This window comes from Myotis lucifugus, unplaced genomic scaffold, assembly GCF_000147115.1.
Source record: "Myotis lucifugus unplaced genomic scaffold, Myoluc2.0 scaffold_409, whole genome shotgun sequence".
Classification (NCBI taxonomy): Eukaryota; Metazoa; Chordata; class Mammalia; order Chiroptera; family Vespertilionidae; genus Myotis; species Myotis lucifugus.
In genome coordinates, this window is record NW_005871457.1 from 567651 (window position 1) to 583383 (window position 15733).

Genomic DNA, 15733 nt, shown 5'->3' on the forward strand with positions numbered 1-15733 from the left:
CTCGGTCTTTGAGAAAGAAAACTAGCCTTTGGCTTTCTCATCTGTAAAATGGGGTAATAGCGACCGTCTCTGCCTTCCGGGGAGATTGAAGGGGAGTAAGATTGTGTTAAATCAAGAATGAAGGGGAGCCCTAGCTGGTTTGGCTCAGTGGATGGAGCGTCGGCCTTTGATCTGAAGGGTCCTGGGTTCGATTCCGGTCAGGGGCACATGCCCAGGTTGCGGGCTGGATCCCCAGGAGGCAGCCAGTCGATGATTCTCTCTCGTTATCGATATTTCTCTCTCTCTCTCCATTCCTCTCTGAAATAAATAAAATTATATTAAAAAAAGAATGAAGGGGAGTAAAATCAAATCCCAGGACACGCTCTGTGACCAATTAACATCCAAGAACAAGTGGCTTGACCCTAAGTATCAGCTCCTTTCCTGGGCTGCTCTGCATGGCGGGTGGTGCGCCTGACAGCGGCCCTGGAAGCCAGCCCACAGCCCTGGGCTGCGGTTGCCGTGGCTTCCTGGCCCCCACAGGCCAACCAGGAGGCTGTGCAGCGAGGCAGGGCGCTGGCTTCTCTGTGCACTGCTCCCAGGCCTGGCTGCAGAAATGACCTCTACTGGGCATTTTCTCTTTCTAGGCCTTTCCTAGCCACCTACTTTCTTCCCTAGCGCAAGCCGTTACCCTCTCTCTGATTCACCAAAGCCCTCTCTCACTCTGGAAGTCTGTGATCCAGCAGTACTATTACTTCCACCTTTATGTTGTTGTTGTTTTTAGGAGGCATTCGTGTTGTGTTCTGTACCTGTTTGTTGTGTAAGTTGCTTGTGATGGTGGGATAGCATCTGTTTAAGGAATGATATGAAAATGTGTGAACAAGCAAAGTTGAGGCTACAATTGTGAAACAGATAGGACACAGAGGAAGGAAAGTGGTGGGGTTCTTTCGTTTGTTTGTTTAAAAAAAACAGGCTAGGTGTGGTAAGAATGAAAATCACCGTGTATTGTCTTACTTGTGGGTATATAATCTCAAGAGCCTACCTATAGGGAAAAAGAAAAAGGGGTGTGGTTGGTTTGAGACCCCCATAACTCTTTATTCTTTCTTTTTCTTTGTTATTGATTTCAGAGAGGAAGGGAGAGGGAGAGAGATAGAAACATTAATGATGAGAATCATGGATCAGCTGCCTCCTGCAGCCCCACACTGGGGATCGAGCCTGCACCCCGGGCCTGTGCCCTGACCGGGAATCGAACTGTGACTACCTGGTTCATAGGTTGATGCTCAACCCCTGAGCCACGCTGACCGGGCGAGACCCCCACAATTCTTATTCCCAGCATTTACCTAGTCCAGATAGCAGGGCACAGTGCCTCAGGGGTGAATACTGGAGCTTGGGGTGAGATAATGAGGTCCCAGACCGGCTTCAGGTTTTCGGAATGCCCTCCCCGGTTCTCTGGAAAGGACCCCGTGTTGTGGGTAAATACATGCTCGCTGGCCGTGTGGCCCGGCAGCCTGAACCCGCCCGCGCTGTCCGGCCAGCAGCGCGGAGGGAGGGAGGGACGGGTGTTTTCAGGGTGTATTGTTTCCCTAGCCTTTTATTATTTATTCACCCCAGGGCACTGCAGTGTTTTTCCAGCAGCTGGAAGGCGGTTCGCTTACTGGATGGGGCCTCCCCTGTATTTTTGATTTATTTCCCCATTCTGCCTTGGTTCAGGGACTCGGTACTTATACTCGAGCTCATGACCATTTGAGAAACCAAACCATTTTATCTTTTAAAAAGCTACCCCGCCCCCCCCCCTTTTTTTTTCAATGTCTGAGTCCTTCACGGGATCTCAGCCTGGTTTGCTGTGCTGGTTGAACTATTACGTTTCCCAGGCGCCCAGCATTCGGACATACCTCGTGGGCGCCTGTGGCACATCGCCAACGTTACTGGCACGGCGGAGCGTTTCCTGGTGGAGTAGCTGGTGACTTTTCTTCACCCACGTGGGTCCTTGCGGGCGGCAGGGGCGGCTGACGGGAGAGTGCGATGCCTGCTTAGGAGCGCAGATCTTAGGGAGTCCGTTCTCCGAAGGCCATTCTACAGAGAAGCAACATATAATTTTATTATTTTTAAAATATATTTTTATTGATTTCAGGGAGGAAGGGAGAGGGAGAGACAGATAGAAACATCAGTGATGAGAGAGAATCACTGATCGGCTGCCTCCTGCACGCCCCACACCGGGGATTGAACCCACAACCGGGCATGTGCCCTGACTGGGAATGGAACCCTCACCTCCTGGTTCATAGGTCAACGCTCAATCACTGAGCCACGCCAGCTAGGCGCAAAATATAATTTAAAAAATGGCCCAGCTTCTCTGTTGCCGCAAGAACATCAGATGGAGATCACCTGCGTGCCATTTCTTCCATGCGTCAGACCAGTGGTTCTCAACCTTGGCTGCACATTAGAATCACCTGGGATTCTTTTTAAAATCCTGATTTCTGGGCCTCAGGATCAGGACGAGGCCCAGAAATCAGGATTTTAAAAAGATTCCCAGGTGATTCTAATGTGCAGCCAAGGTTGAGAACCACTGCGTTAGACAAACACCAATCGAATGCCTCTGTGCGCCGTGTGGTTTCTAGATGCCTCGAAGCTGCTGGCAGTCCTACTGTGCGTGTTCCCTATTCTCCTGCTCGCTCCAAAAACCGATTCAAACCTCCCCCACGCCCCATTCACCCCCATTATCACCTGCTCATCCTGCTCAGCTCCCCTGACTTCCCCCTCCCCCAGCTCTTCTGACTTACCCACCAGAGCCCCTCCCGCGTAGCACTCGCCAGAGCGGACATCAACACTCTCCTGGGGGATTGTCTGTCTAACAGCCGTCTCCCCGGCCAGACTGGGGGTCCCACAAAGCCAGGCGCTCGCACACTTACCTCCCCAGAGTGTAGAACACGTGGCCCCCAAGGCCCAGCAGAATGCGTGGATGGAAGAGAGGTTCTTGGGAAGATCCCAGGCCTTGAGGGAGCTGACCTGACCCCTTCACGTCCCAAACGAGGAAGGAAGCTCCTACAAGGAGGCGGGGTGAGGGGGTGGGAGTGGGGGGCGGGGCCACAGGGGAACGCACCCTGGATCCAGGTTCACCCACTCACCCATGGACGCCTGTCCGCCTGTGCCCACCCTGCCTCTGACTGCTTCAGTTTTCCTGGACGCTGTTTCTGTTCCATTTCTAATTCTATCGCTTTGCTGTTGGAGAATGAAGTAAGCGCCGATTCTGCCTCGGGAACTGGAGGTTTTCTTGGACCTGATACGGCGCTGCTTTTCCTCCGTGTTCTGGTCCCCGGGACGGTGTCTTCTCCCGGCTCCGTTGTGTCGAGTTGACACCCGCTGGAGTGGCAGGTCAAGGATTTTCGTGTCCGCCGCGCCCGTTTTTATACCTGAGCTTCTCGCGGTCACTCCCGGCTGAGGGCTGAGTCACGCCCTGCGACAGGCATCCCTCCATCAAGGGTTGACAAATGCTGTGCTCTGGCCTCTGTTTTTACTGTTTTCTGTCTTTTTTTTTTTTTTAATTGCTTTCAGAGAAGAAGGGGGAGGGAGAGAGAGAGAGAAACATCCATGATGAGAGAGAATCATGGATCGTCTGCCTCCTGCACACCCCTCACGGGAATCGAGCCCGCAACCCGGGCCTGTGCCCCGGCCAGGAATCGAACCCTGACCTCCTGGCTCATCAGTTGATGCTCAACCCCTGAGCCACGCCGGCCAGACGAGTTTTCTGTCTTGAGGTTGTAACTGCCAGTCCTCGCTCACCCCTTGGGCGCCGGGCGCTGTCAGGTGCTTTCTGTTTCGGTTTCCTCGTGGCACCTGCGTGAGGATGAGCAGCCGCACGTGGCGCCCCCGGTGAGCGCACGCTGCTCGCAGAGTTAGTCACGCTGGCGCCCAGCAGGCTTCACCGGGTCGGCCGCTTCCCTCCTGTCCTCGCCGCAGGCCCTGGGCCCTGGGCACTGGGCACTGGGCACTGAGCTCCTCCCAGCCGGCCTGCCCCTGCCTGGCCTTCACCACCCCCAGGCGCTGCCGTAGGTCCCAACCCCTCCCGTGCCTCCCAGCCGCGCTCACCAAACCAGAAGGCAGGTTGGCCAGCAGGGAGGGAAGGAATGCCGGCCGGCCGCTCTGTGCAGCCGCTGGTAGGGCCAGCCCGAGGCCACGTTATGAAACTCACAGAATAATTCCTCGGAGATTAGATTTCACACAAAGCACGTCCGACGTAGACCTCGGCCAGCTCCTGGGACCCGGCGCCTCCGTTCCCGCCCACAGCCCGGCCACGCTCACTCGCTCAGGGCTGGCTTTTCACCAGCATAAGTGGCAGCTTTAGTATATGTGCTGCCGAAGCAAGCATGTAAGTGGCGGCTTTAAATGGTCCTTCTTTGCATGGGCCATGTCCTAAGTTAATACCATCCTCACAGCCAGCTCACAGGGACACATTCTCCTTGAATGCGGTCTGCTGGTCGCAGCGAAGGCTCCTGGCCCACGCACCTGGGGCTCAAGCAGACAGTCAGTGGGACCAGCCCTGGGGTGTCCCCTCCAAACCAGCTCCGTGCCGGCCGGCTGCTTTGCTCTCCACCTCCATCCACACCGGCTTCCTCTCCTTCCTGTATTTTTGCACCAAACTCCTAGCCCATCTCCTGATTTTCTCTTCTCGACTCTCCACACGGCAGCCAATGCTCTTTTTATTTGTATTTATTTATTTTTGAAAATCTTCTTAAAAATTTTTATTTTATTGACTTCAGAGAGAAGAAGGGAGAGGGAGAGAGAGAACCATCCATGATGAGGGAGAAAGATGGATCGGCTGCCTCCTGCACGCCCCCCACTGGGGATGGAGCCCGCAACCTGGGCCTGTGCCCTGAGCGGGAATTGACCTCCTGGTTCATAGGTCGATGCTCAACCACTGAACCACGCCGGCCGGGCCCACCACGTATTTTTATATTTCCCTTTTTAAACACAAAGTAGTGAGTGACCCCCGTGTACTACTGAGATCACGCTTCCTTTTCGTTACCAGCACATCCTGGGAGATTTCTCCCAGCTGCGCGTAGTGAGCTTCCCGCTGCCACGCATGCTGCGTGGGGAAGTCCCCGGGGAGGCCGCCTGGCTTATTGACTCGCACGGGGAGGGCCTGCCGCCAGCCACACTCAGCGTGTAGCCTTGCACCGCGTCATCATGTGGAGGCGTACCTGCAGGTGCATCTGCAGGCTGAGTTCTCGGAGCCACGTTGTCGGGTCAGGGGCCGGATGCTCTGCAGTTTTGCTAGACGTGCCTGTCCTCTCTGGCTGGCCACCTTCCACTTCCACCAGCAATGCGGAGTCCCCGTCTCCCTATCACCTTTCTAGTGAAACGTCTGGTCAGATCTGGGTGTTTTAACGACCCTGACAGGTACGAAATGCTCCCTCGGTGTTGTGTAGGCTTTAAAAAAACAAAAACAAAAAACCTGCAAATATGAATAACATGCAGGAGATGGCAAAGTGTGAAGGGTACACTGTGATCGAGGAGTTTTGACATAGAGAGGGGCAAAAGTAGGTTTACAGTTCATCTGGGAAATAATGCAGGAACTGATCCACAAGAACACGGGAACACGCTCCGTCCGCTCACGGCTGCAGACCTCCTTCCGCCCCAGCCGGCGTGCACATGGGGCCATCACTCCAGTCTCCCACAGCCCTGCCCGGTGTGTGCTGGGCGCTCGGGGTGGCTTCTGTGAGTGGAGAAGCAACCTGATTCGAGTGGGGGTGTGGCCAGCACGGTGGTCTGTGTGGGGTGGGCTGCGAGGAGGGACACGGGCTGCTGCCTCCAGGTGGCTCCAGGACGGCGGGAGGGTGAGGGGCGGAGGGAGGAAGCTGGACAGGCCAGGCTATTGCTTGTCCACTGTTCTGAGGAGTTAGAACATCAATATTTGAAGGTCTTGGGAAACCACGGACAGAGTTTAAACAGTACGATGGCATGCTAAGAGGTGTGTTTTTAGAGACTCCTCCAGCTGCCGTGGGACGGGGGAGGCCGGCTTGGGAGAGAAGGGGGTGGGGGGAGCAGCAGGAGGCTGTGGCAGGAAGCCTGGGGCAAGGAAGAGACCCTGGGCTGGGCTTGGACACTCCGCTCACTGTAAAGCCGGAGCCGAGCCCAGGCCCTTGGCAGAGCGTGGCCTCCAGCATCAGGGCCAGGCCAGCCCTGCCCCTCTCCTCCAGGCTGGGTCCCCACCCTCAGAGCCAGGAGAGAGGCCAGGACGTGCCGCTGCCGTTTGAGAAATCATCCCCACACTGTCCTCGCACCCCTTCGATGTGCGCCATGCATTCGGCTGCAGTACATCTGCAAAGCAAGGCGACCCTCCCCCACCATGGACTTTCAGAACATCGTCATCTAGAAAGAAACCCTGCACCCACGGGCAGTCACCTCCCACCCCAACCCCAGCCTGGTGGTTGGAGAGGCTCCGTGGATGTCCCAGCCGCCTCTGCAGCCTGGAGAAATGTGTGCCCGCGAGCTGACTGCTTTCCTCTTAAAAAAACACCGCACACACACACACACACACACACACACACACACACACCAAGCAAACAAACCCACAAATCCCTCTGAGGGTGAACAGGCAAGGGTTTTAAATGAGGAGGGGCCTATGGAAAAAAAATACTGTTAGTGCATCCAATTTATTACCCTAAGATTGAGACGGGAAATAGTGAGGCCTTGTTTCGGGCCTGGCCAGCCACCCGGGAGCCTGTGACCTCTGGCAAGTGCCCACGTCGCCCCGGTCTCTGAAGGCCTTTCCGCTGTGACCCAGGTGTGATGCCGGCTGGGCAGATGTTACCATGGTCACACTCCCTCGGCCCGACTAAAGGCATGGGAGGGGTTTTTAAAAATATCCTTATTGATTTCAGAGAGGAAGGGAGAGGGAGAGAGAGATAGGAACAGAAACATCCACAATGAGAGAGAATCATTGACCGGAGGCCTCCTGCACACCCCGCACTGGGGATTAGCCCACAACCTGGGCCTGTGCCCTGACCGGGAATCGAACTGCTGATCTCCTGGTTCATAGGTCGATGCTCAACCACTGAGCCACACCGGCCGGGCCCAATAATTTTTTTTTTTTAATGAATAAACCGGTAGAGAAACTGGCCAAGGATATAACACACTCTTCACAGAAGGAAACAGCTGTGTGAGGAGCCAGTAAACCTACAAAAAGATGTCCGGCCTCGCTGATGACCGAAGAGATGCAAGTCAGACAGAGCGAGCCTGAGATCTGAAGCCCAGCTGTCAGAGTGGCAGAGACACCGGCCTGGGGAGGGTGCGGGGAAGCAGGCACTCGCTGTGGCTCGGAGCATCCATGGGGTCTGCATGTTTGGAGGGCCGTCTGGCCTATTTGCTAAAATGGTGCATGTTTACACCTCGTGTTCCAGTAGTTGCTCCTTAGCAACTTACCCTACGGGTGCTCCTGCACGAGTGGGCCAGCGTGTGCCCAGCGCAGCGTCCCATCCAGGCAGGAGCCAGTCACTGGGCAGAGTAGGGGCTGAGGGAGGAGGCTGTTCCGACCTGCAGAGGCGTTCCCAGTGAGTTGCCACGTGAGAAAAGTGAACTCAAAACCGCCCAGGCCGAGTCCTCACTGAGAAACACGTTCTCACGCTGACACCACTGGTGACAGGTCAGTGGTCCCAGCGAAGCCAGGGCCGTATCTGTCCTCGCGCAGCAGTGGCTTCCCAGCAGCTGAGCTTCGTCGGACTGTGTTATTCTGAGGTGCTCCCTGGTGGTGGGGATCCCTGGGGGAACTTGCTCAAGTTACGGTTAGTAACACGCAGAACTGCTGTTCTAAGCAATGCCAACACATTGGGGTGGGGGTGGGGGGAGATCTGAGCCCAGGATGGGCCATCGCGACAGTAAAGACAGCAGTGTGGCCTGGGGGCCTGGAGCCCCAGAGTCCACCGATGGACTGGATGGTTGGGGGGCAACTGACGTCTCTGGGCCTCAGTCTTCCCATCTGTAAAACGGGGCAATCCCATCTTCAAGGATTTTGGGGGGGATTTAGTGAGATAGTGATTATAGAATGTTTGGTGCTTGGTGGACTCTGCCGAGTGGTAGGTATTAGCAAAGGGAAACCTCAATCACATGCGCCATGGACGGGCCTGTGGTTGGCATGTTTTTTGGAAATGGCTTCTCTCCCGCCCTCTGTTCCTCCATCCGGGCTGCCCCGTGCCCTCCTGCCCGGCCCTGGCCTCCACGCTCTATGAAGCCAACACGCCCAGTGCCTGCAGCCACAGAAGCCCGTGTCCTCCATTGGGAGGTCAATGACCTGGTCCCCCGCCCCCCCTCTTTACAACACCCCTCCGCCCCCCATGGCCTGGAGCCTGGGAGTCAGGAGAGAGGGCCTGAGGCAAAGACCTGGACCATCAGAGCTTGCAGACTCTGATCCTGGTTTGGCGAGTTTTCCAGCTGAAATTCTAATGGATCAGCCTCCAGGAGTGGACACTCTGCTCTTACACGCTCGATGCCCGGCTGGTTCTATTCATGCGCATCAGAGTCCTGCCCAATGGGTGAGGTCCACGTCTGGCACCTAAGAGGACCGAGGCTCAGAGGGATGAGATGAAGGCGGCCCACACCCCACACTGGCCGCAGGCAGAGCCTCGCTGAGGGAGTCCTCCTGCCCCGATGCTGTCTCAGCCCCGGGGGACCTTCTGGAGACTCCGAGGTTCCCGTTCCCCGTTACAGCGGCGATGCCCGATGGTTCTAGAAAAGAGCTGACGCAGGAAGATCAGCTCCCACGGTGGCACCCCCACTTTCTGGGTGCGTTTGATTCTGGTTTGTTTTCCATGAAGCGTGACAATACACGCCTCGCTCCTCAACAGCAGAAACTGCGCAGCCGGGTCCGCAGGGGCTGCCGGGCGATGGGCCAGCTGCAGGCACCGTCCCTTCCGCAGTCAACCCCTATGGTGGAGCCTCCCGCGGTTGCCGGCTCTCCGCTGTCCCGGCGGTGCCACGGACCGGTGGTGGCGCAGGGCAGCTTCTTATGCTGAAATTCTATGGATCAGCCTTTTTCTCTCTGTGCATTTCCTTAAGCTCGTTTCCCAGGAGTGGAAATTCGGGCTCCGAGGCCGTGAGCATGTGCGGCCCCTTCCTGCAGTTGCCAGATGAGTCCCCACAGGGCGGCCCCGCTCCTTCTCCCGCCACCGGAGGTGGAGAGGACTTGGGGGGCAGTGTCCGGCTCTGAGCGGCCCTTCGTTCTGTCCCCACAGCCTCATAAAGAGAATGGCCCAGAGCGTGGTGGAGGTCATGGAGGATGCCAAGGGCAAGGTCCAGGAGAACCTCCTGGCCAACGGAGGTAGGTTGCTCGCGCGGTCACCGCGTGCCTCCTGGGCTCCTACTGGCCCACGGGCAGCCCCAGTGTGGCCACGCAGCAGTGACCGAGACGATAGGACCTCCTTCCCCTCCCTCCCCCCTCCCCCCACCAACCCCGGTGACAGACCGTGTTCTCCATTTGGAAGTCAATGACCTGGTCCATTTAATCCTCACAAAAACCCTTCAAGATGGGATTGCCCCATTTTACAGATGGGAAGACTGAGGCCCAGAGACACCAGTTGCCCCCCCAGCCAGCTCTGTCCGCCCCGCTGTTAGCTCAACAACACGGCGTTTGGAAGACACGCCCCTTTGCCAGTTTACAGTCCCCTGTCGCGTTTTTTTACCCTGTAGCTAAAACCCTCTATGAAACGTGAAGTGGAAATGTGTACGGCGGGGTCTAGTGGGTTGCCTGGGCCTGCCCACCGTCTCCATCAGCCTCCGCCCTCTCCCGCCTGGAAGGTTCCATCCTGCCCACAGCCCCCCACCGTTTATCCCTTTCCCGAAACGAGGCTGGGGATGCCCTCACGTGCCAGGAAGGCCTCACACTGAAATCTTAAGTTGCGCCCAGTAAGTAGAGAGTTAGACCCAAATGTTCTGGTTCATTCATCGTGGACCTGAAACTCGAGTGCCCCTGCGACTCTGGAGACGTTAGAACGAACTCGGTGGTGAGATGCCTGCAGCGGCGATCAAGCCCGCGCCTGGATGCCTCGATGCCTCGGCCCTGAAAAGGGGCGGACAGGCTCCGTGTTAACACCGAGATCACTTGCTGCACAGAAACCCGTAGTTCCCCTCCCGCAACCTTAGAAAGCTTCCCATCTGCTTGTTCCAATCGACAAGCGGAGACGTTCACGCTGCCAGCTCTGCAGGGGCTTTGCGGGCGAACGCGGTGGAATGATGACACCTTCTTCCCTTGCAGGTTTGAAGGAAAAGATGAAATGTTTAAAGAGTAGGTGGGGCGTGGTTGCTGTGTGCGTGTTCCGTGTGGTGCCCCGCATGTCCCTGGGGAGGCGGGACCTCGGGCTGGTGGTGGGGTACAGTCACCAGGTACGACGGGGTTCCCGAGTGGCCCCCTCGCACTTGGTCACTGTAGTCACACGACCCAGAGAGCGGCCGTGTCCTCCCCTCCCTGCTTCCTGGGGGCTCGCCCGCCGCCCAGCAGCTCTGCGTGCCTCCTGGAGTGGGGTGTTTTGATTCTGGGGTCCCAGGTGCACAGCTGCATCCTGGCTTTGCAGTCTGCTTCCTCCGGGTGGCTGTCCTGCCTGCTCTCGGGGGCTGGCTGGCACGTGGCCCCTGGCGGCTTCAACGCCGGGCTGAGCTCTGTGGGGCCTCGATGGGCAAGGAGCCTGCTTCTCTCCAGCCTCCAGGGGTGCCCCTGGGCCCACACAGGCCTTTCCTGGTTCCCACATTCGAAGAAGCCATTTGCTTTGGGTTTTCTCCCACCTGCTCACACGGGTGGGAGGAAGCCGGCACACCCTTTCGGTGCCAGCACAGGTCCGCGCAGGTGGGAGTCCCCGGTGCCTTCCCAGCCCAGTCTGCTTGTCACACGTGGGTTTCTCGCTGATGCTAACAAAGAGATGCTTTTGTTAAAAAGATCAGCGGGTCTTACTTCCCAGCGGGTCACTGGCAGGGCCCGAGACGGAAGAGCGACGTAGGTAGAGCGCTGCTTCTCTATAAGCACCAGGTCTTTAGGGCGCGAGGATGCGAGCTCAGGCCCAGGCAGGTAGCGATCCAACCGCCCGTCGCTGTCAGGTGTGACTGTTCCGTCCCGTCCGCCCGGCCCCACAGCACCCGCTCCGGGGGGCGCACAGCTCAGGGGCCCTGGTGGGGAGCCGCGCGCGTACGCTGACGCGGGTTTGTGTCCTTCCAGTTGACTTAACGTCCTTTGTGACCCACTTTGAATGGGACATGGCCAAGTACCCCGCGAAGCAGCCGCTGCCCAGCGTGGTGGACACCCTGGCGAAGGTGAGGGGGGGCTCCCTCCGGGACACTCGCGCGTCTGTGACCGGGGACTGCGGGCCCTCTACGGCATCCGGACCCTGGCGGGGGTCCTCGTCCCCACCTGCCTCCTGCCAGCCCTGCCTCCTGGGACAGTCCCTGGGGGTCCAGCCCCTCGTCGGAGGTGCCCGTGACAATGGGGGCGCCAGCTGGCGCGGCCCCGTGGTTCTGCCATGTTGGTCAGCGTGGCCTCCAGCTTCTGCCACAAATGGAGGCTCTGGGGCCCTGGGCGTCTCGCTGCCGTGCTGACCCCGTGTGTCCCACTGAGTGTTCACCTCTCCCCCCACCACACCGGGAGCCTCACAGGCAATGTCACCGCCAGGAACAAGGCCTCCTGTTGTCTCCGCAGAGCGGCAGGGCCCAGGGCGTGGCGGGGCGGGCGGGCGGGCGGGCGAAGGAGGTGGCCGCTGGGACCCGTCCTGTCCCATGGCCGGCGTCACGCCAGGCTGCTGCCGCCTGTGTCTGGGAAATGGGTGGGGCCGGAAGGTGGGGACGTGGGTGCGGCTCCCTGGGCATCACCCGCGTCAGAGGTCCCAGCCCCGCTGGACAAGCAGACCGTCGGGCAGTGATTCTGGGGGCCCCGGAGGAGGGGCTGCCGAGCGCCAGGTGTGGCCCCAGGAGGCCAGCTGGGACGCGGGCAGGTTCGGTGCTGTTTTCTTAAGGAGCGACGTGTGCAAGTTTGCAAAGCTTGGCCGCCTCTTTAAACGCTTCTGCTTTTCCGAGTAGCAACTGGCGCAGATCGAGACGGACCTGAAGGCCCGCACGGCCGCCTACAGCACCCTCAAGGCCACGCTGGACAGCCTGAACCAGAAGGCCAAGTGAGTGCCATGTCCGCACACGGCACGGGCCTCCCCCTGCGGGGCAGATCCCGGGTGACGGGGCTGTGTGTGTGAGAGAGTCAGACAGACAGACAGACGGACAGAGAGGCACTTCTGACTCGGGAGCTGGCTGGGAGGGGAGGCCTGGAGCAGACACACCTCCTGCCTGTGCCCGAGGCCACCCTCTGGGGGCTGCTCAGAGCCCCCGGGGGCGCCCCAGGCGGCTCCGCTTGAGAGCCGTTCACCGGGGAAGCACTGCGGGCTGACGAACGTGTTAGCTGACCTCTCGGCCTGTGTGCACACGGCCAGGCGGTCGTTAGCGGTGTCTCGGCCCGTTTGCGGGGCCGTGGCCTCGATCCGGGCGCTAAAAATACCCTGACCCCGATGCGGCCAGGTCCGCTGCAGGGAGAGAGCTATTTCAGGTGAGTGCCCCCGGCTGCCGGGCCCGCGGGGCCTGTAACGGGAAACGAGCTCTCGCTGGGCCGTCCCGCCCCGGACGCGAGAGCTGGCCGCCGTGCTGACACTGGAGTAGCTTCAGCTGCTGCCACCAGGGCTCCTCCCAGCAGCAGTGGCAGCACAGGCAGCACAGTGACGGGTGTCCCCTTTAGCAGCCCCTTGGCTGGCAGGAGACGGCACCCGAGGCCCTGCCAGCCACGCCGTGCTGGCCTCCCAGACGCGGAGCTGGGGGTGCACTGAGCCCCCCCGCCCTAAGCCTCCCCCACATGGAGGTTCCTGCCCCTCCCGTCCCGGCCGTGTGTGTGCCGTGGGTGCTCGGGTGCGTGCCGCCTCCACGTGCCTTTCTGCTGACCACGCCCCCTCTGTCCCACGTGGGCTCAGGGCAAACCTCTTCACGCGGACACTGAGCGACATCGTGAACAAAGACGACTTTGTGCTGGACTCCGAGTATCTGGTCACCCTCCTGGTCATCGTCCCCACGTAAGTGGGCAGGGAGGGGGGCCGTGGGCGTCTCAGCCCGAGTTAGTCATTGCGGAAGGCCGCCGGCCCTGCCCGAGGCCCACCCGCCACGGCCGGGGTGCGGGCCCTGGAGGAAGCCAGGTGGGGACCATGCTTGCAGGGTAAGAGCAGTGGCCGCAGCAGCCATTCCTTGAGCACCTACTATGCGCCAGGTGTCAGACAGGTCATTTCACTCCCGCCAGCCCGGGGGAGCTGTGGTCAGCTGCCTGGCCCGGGCCATGCAGAGCCAGGGCAGAAACCGCCCCTGCCGGCGTCTCTGGCGAGTCCTTCACACACGCCTTTCCCGGTGCTCAGGGCCCCACGGGGAGGCCGGCCCAGGACCGGGCTGGGCACGGGGCTCCCAGTGCTCCTGCAGGGCCCGTCCTGCTCGCCTCGGTCCCTCGGGAAAAGGGGGGGTACAGCTTCCTCAACACTCAGGACACCCCACAGCAGTGGTTCTCAACCTTCCTAATGCCGCGACCCTTTGATACAGTTCCTCATGTTGTGACCCAACCATAACATTATTTTCGTTGCTACTTCATAACTGTAATGTTGCTACTGTTATGAATCGTCATGTAAATATCTGATATGCAGGATGTATTTTCATTGTTACAAATGGAACATAATTAACGCATAGTGATTAATCACAAAAACAATATGTAATTATATATGTGTTTTCCGATGGTCTTCAGTGACCCCTGTGAAAGGGTCGTTCGACCCCCAAAGGGGTCGCGACCCACAGGTTGAGAACCGCTGCCCCACAGCCTTCTCCGCAGAAAGCACTAACGACTCTGTTCTCGCAGACAAAACTACATACAATGGCAGAAGACCTACGAATCCCTCTCGGACATGGTGGTCCCTCGGTCAACCAAGTAAGTGCGATGCCGGTTTAACCCGGGGGTCCCTGGGAAGCATGTGTGGGTGCCCTGGGGCACCCAACCACCACACACTGTGCCCACCAAGAGTCCCTCAACCTGCAGTGGCCATGCACCAGCGACGTGCCAGACTCCCTCCATCTTTTGGGACTTTGCTTCCCTGCCCCCTCCCCCGGGAAGCCCTCCCTGGCTGCCCTCCCTGGCTGCCCTCTGCTCTGCCTTGTCAGCTGGGTGTGGCCTCTTCCCCACGGGAGGGCCAGGCCAGGGCGGGGCCGTGGTGGCCACAGAGTGGGGGAGGGGCGGAGGACAGTCTCAGCGTGTAGGTCCGAGCTGCTGTGGGCAGTGAGGGCTGGGTGACTCACAGAAGAAGGGGTGAAAGAATATATTCAGACCGTGAATGCCAGCCACTGAGCGGGAAAGCCAGCGATGCCGGGTGGGTGCAGCGGCACAGGTAGGTCTGCGTGGCACGCGAGCTGCGGAGGCACACACAGCGTGAAGCCATTTAGTTAAGGTCTAACGATGGCCGCTCTAAACCCCCTGAGACTTGGGCACAGGCAGGTGCACAGTAGAATTATGGGGGTCTTGGGGGTGAGAAACGCCAGGGGTGACCTCGGGCAGAGAGGTCAGCGGGGGAGGGCTTTCTCCTGCATGAACAGTGATGTCTGTAGCCGGGGGCCGGTACACAGGTATGTGTCCTGCTCTGTGCCTCGCCTGTGTCTGAAATAGCTTGTGATTTATTTAAAAGACCTGACAGCGAGGCCATTCACCTGCCTCCAGCACTCGGCTCAGCCTGAGGGCAGCCCTGCCCTCTCCTACCCCAGCCCGGAGGCCAGCGGGCGCCTGCCCCAAGGCTGGCTCTCCCAGGACCACAGACTCACAGGAGACGGCAGTGAGGGGTGCAGGGGACAGGACAGCCACAGCCTGAGGTCCCCCGGGAGCTGGAGGAATAAGCCAGGGCAGCCATGTCCGAGGGGAGGAGGGGGGCAGACGGGCACAGGCACTGGCCTGCTTGGCGAGGGCCAGGGCACCAGCTGCAGGGCCTTGGCCTCCCAGACCAGAGCCCCTGGGGTCTGCAGGGATGGCCTGGAAAGGCCTCCAGCCTGCGGCCAGCCTCCTGGGTGTGGGCTCTGAGGAACAGGAGAGGGGCCACCAGCAGCCCACAGAACTCTGCCTGGGCCCCAGGACCCCCATGGGGGGCATCTGGCCAGCAGGACTCAATGATGCTTAGATCACTGGCCTCAACCACCCCCACGCCCCTGGGGACAGCGGCCACAGTGGCTTTCCGTGGACGTGTGCCAGGAGGTGTGTCTAATTAGAACACTGTGACAGTGGCCGTGAAGTGGCCACTGTGAGATGTTCCACCAACCGAAACACCCCTCACCCCCCGCCCCAGGTTCACGTACCGGAGCGTGCCAGGGCCAGGGGCACCGGGCGCACCAGGGGACCGAGACCAGGAGTGGCCTCATCTCTCAGGCAATTGAGGAACAGGACCCAACCCCAGATCATGGCACAACCAGGCTCCCGTTCCTTCCTCCCCTGGGCCTGGGTTTAACCGGCCTGGAGGCCCCTGAGGCTCGGCTTGGGGGGCGAGAGAACGGGCAGGAGAGGAAGGGGAGCGCCGGGACCACAGAGCCAGGAGTGAGGGAGCCTAGGAGGCCGGGTGTGCAAGGCCACCAGGCGGAGGGGACAGCGGCCGTGGCTGCAGCGACCTCCTCCAGAGAGCGAGGACAGTGTGCCGGCCCGGCCCGGCCCAGCCCAGCCCAGTCCAGCGAGCGGATGCGTCTCCCC

At 59.5% G+C, this 15733-nt stretch overlaps 1 protein-coding gene across 6 annotated transcripts in view; it reads left to right on the top strand.

The window, feature by feature from the left end:
* The window catches only part of ATP6V1C2 (ATPase H+ transporting V1 subunit C2), a 34431-nt gene that overhangs the window by 6374 nt on the left and 12324 nt on the right, over nucleotides 1–15733 (top strand). For 4 of the 6 annotated variants that reach the window (XM_023743721.1, XM_014467676.2, XM_023743720.1 and 1 more), the window contains exons 4-9: nucleotides 9201–9286; nucleotides 10220–10249; nucleotides 11171–11265; nucleotides 12025–12116; nucleotides 12954–13052; nucleotides 13874–13942. In XM_023743721.1, the coding sequence (XP_023599489.1) occupies nucleotides 9201–9286; nucleotides 10220–10249; nucleotides 11171–11265; nucleotides 12025–12116; nucleotides 12954–13052; nucleotides 13874–13942 (471 nt within the window). The remainder of the gene's footprint in view (nucleotides 1–9200; nucleotides 9287–10219; nucleotides 10250–11170; nucleotides 11266–12024; nucleotides 12117–12953; nucleotides 13053–13873; nucleotides 13943–15733) is intronic. The other 2 variants (XM_006102346.3, XM_006102347.3) reach the window with 1 other exon arrangement.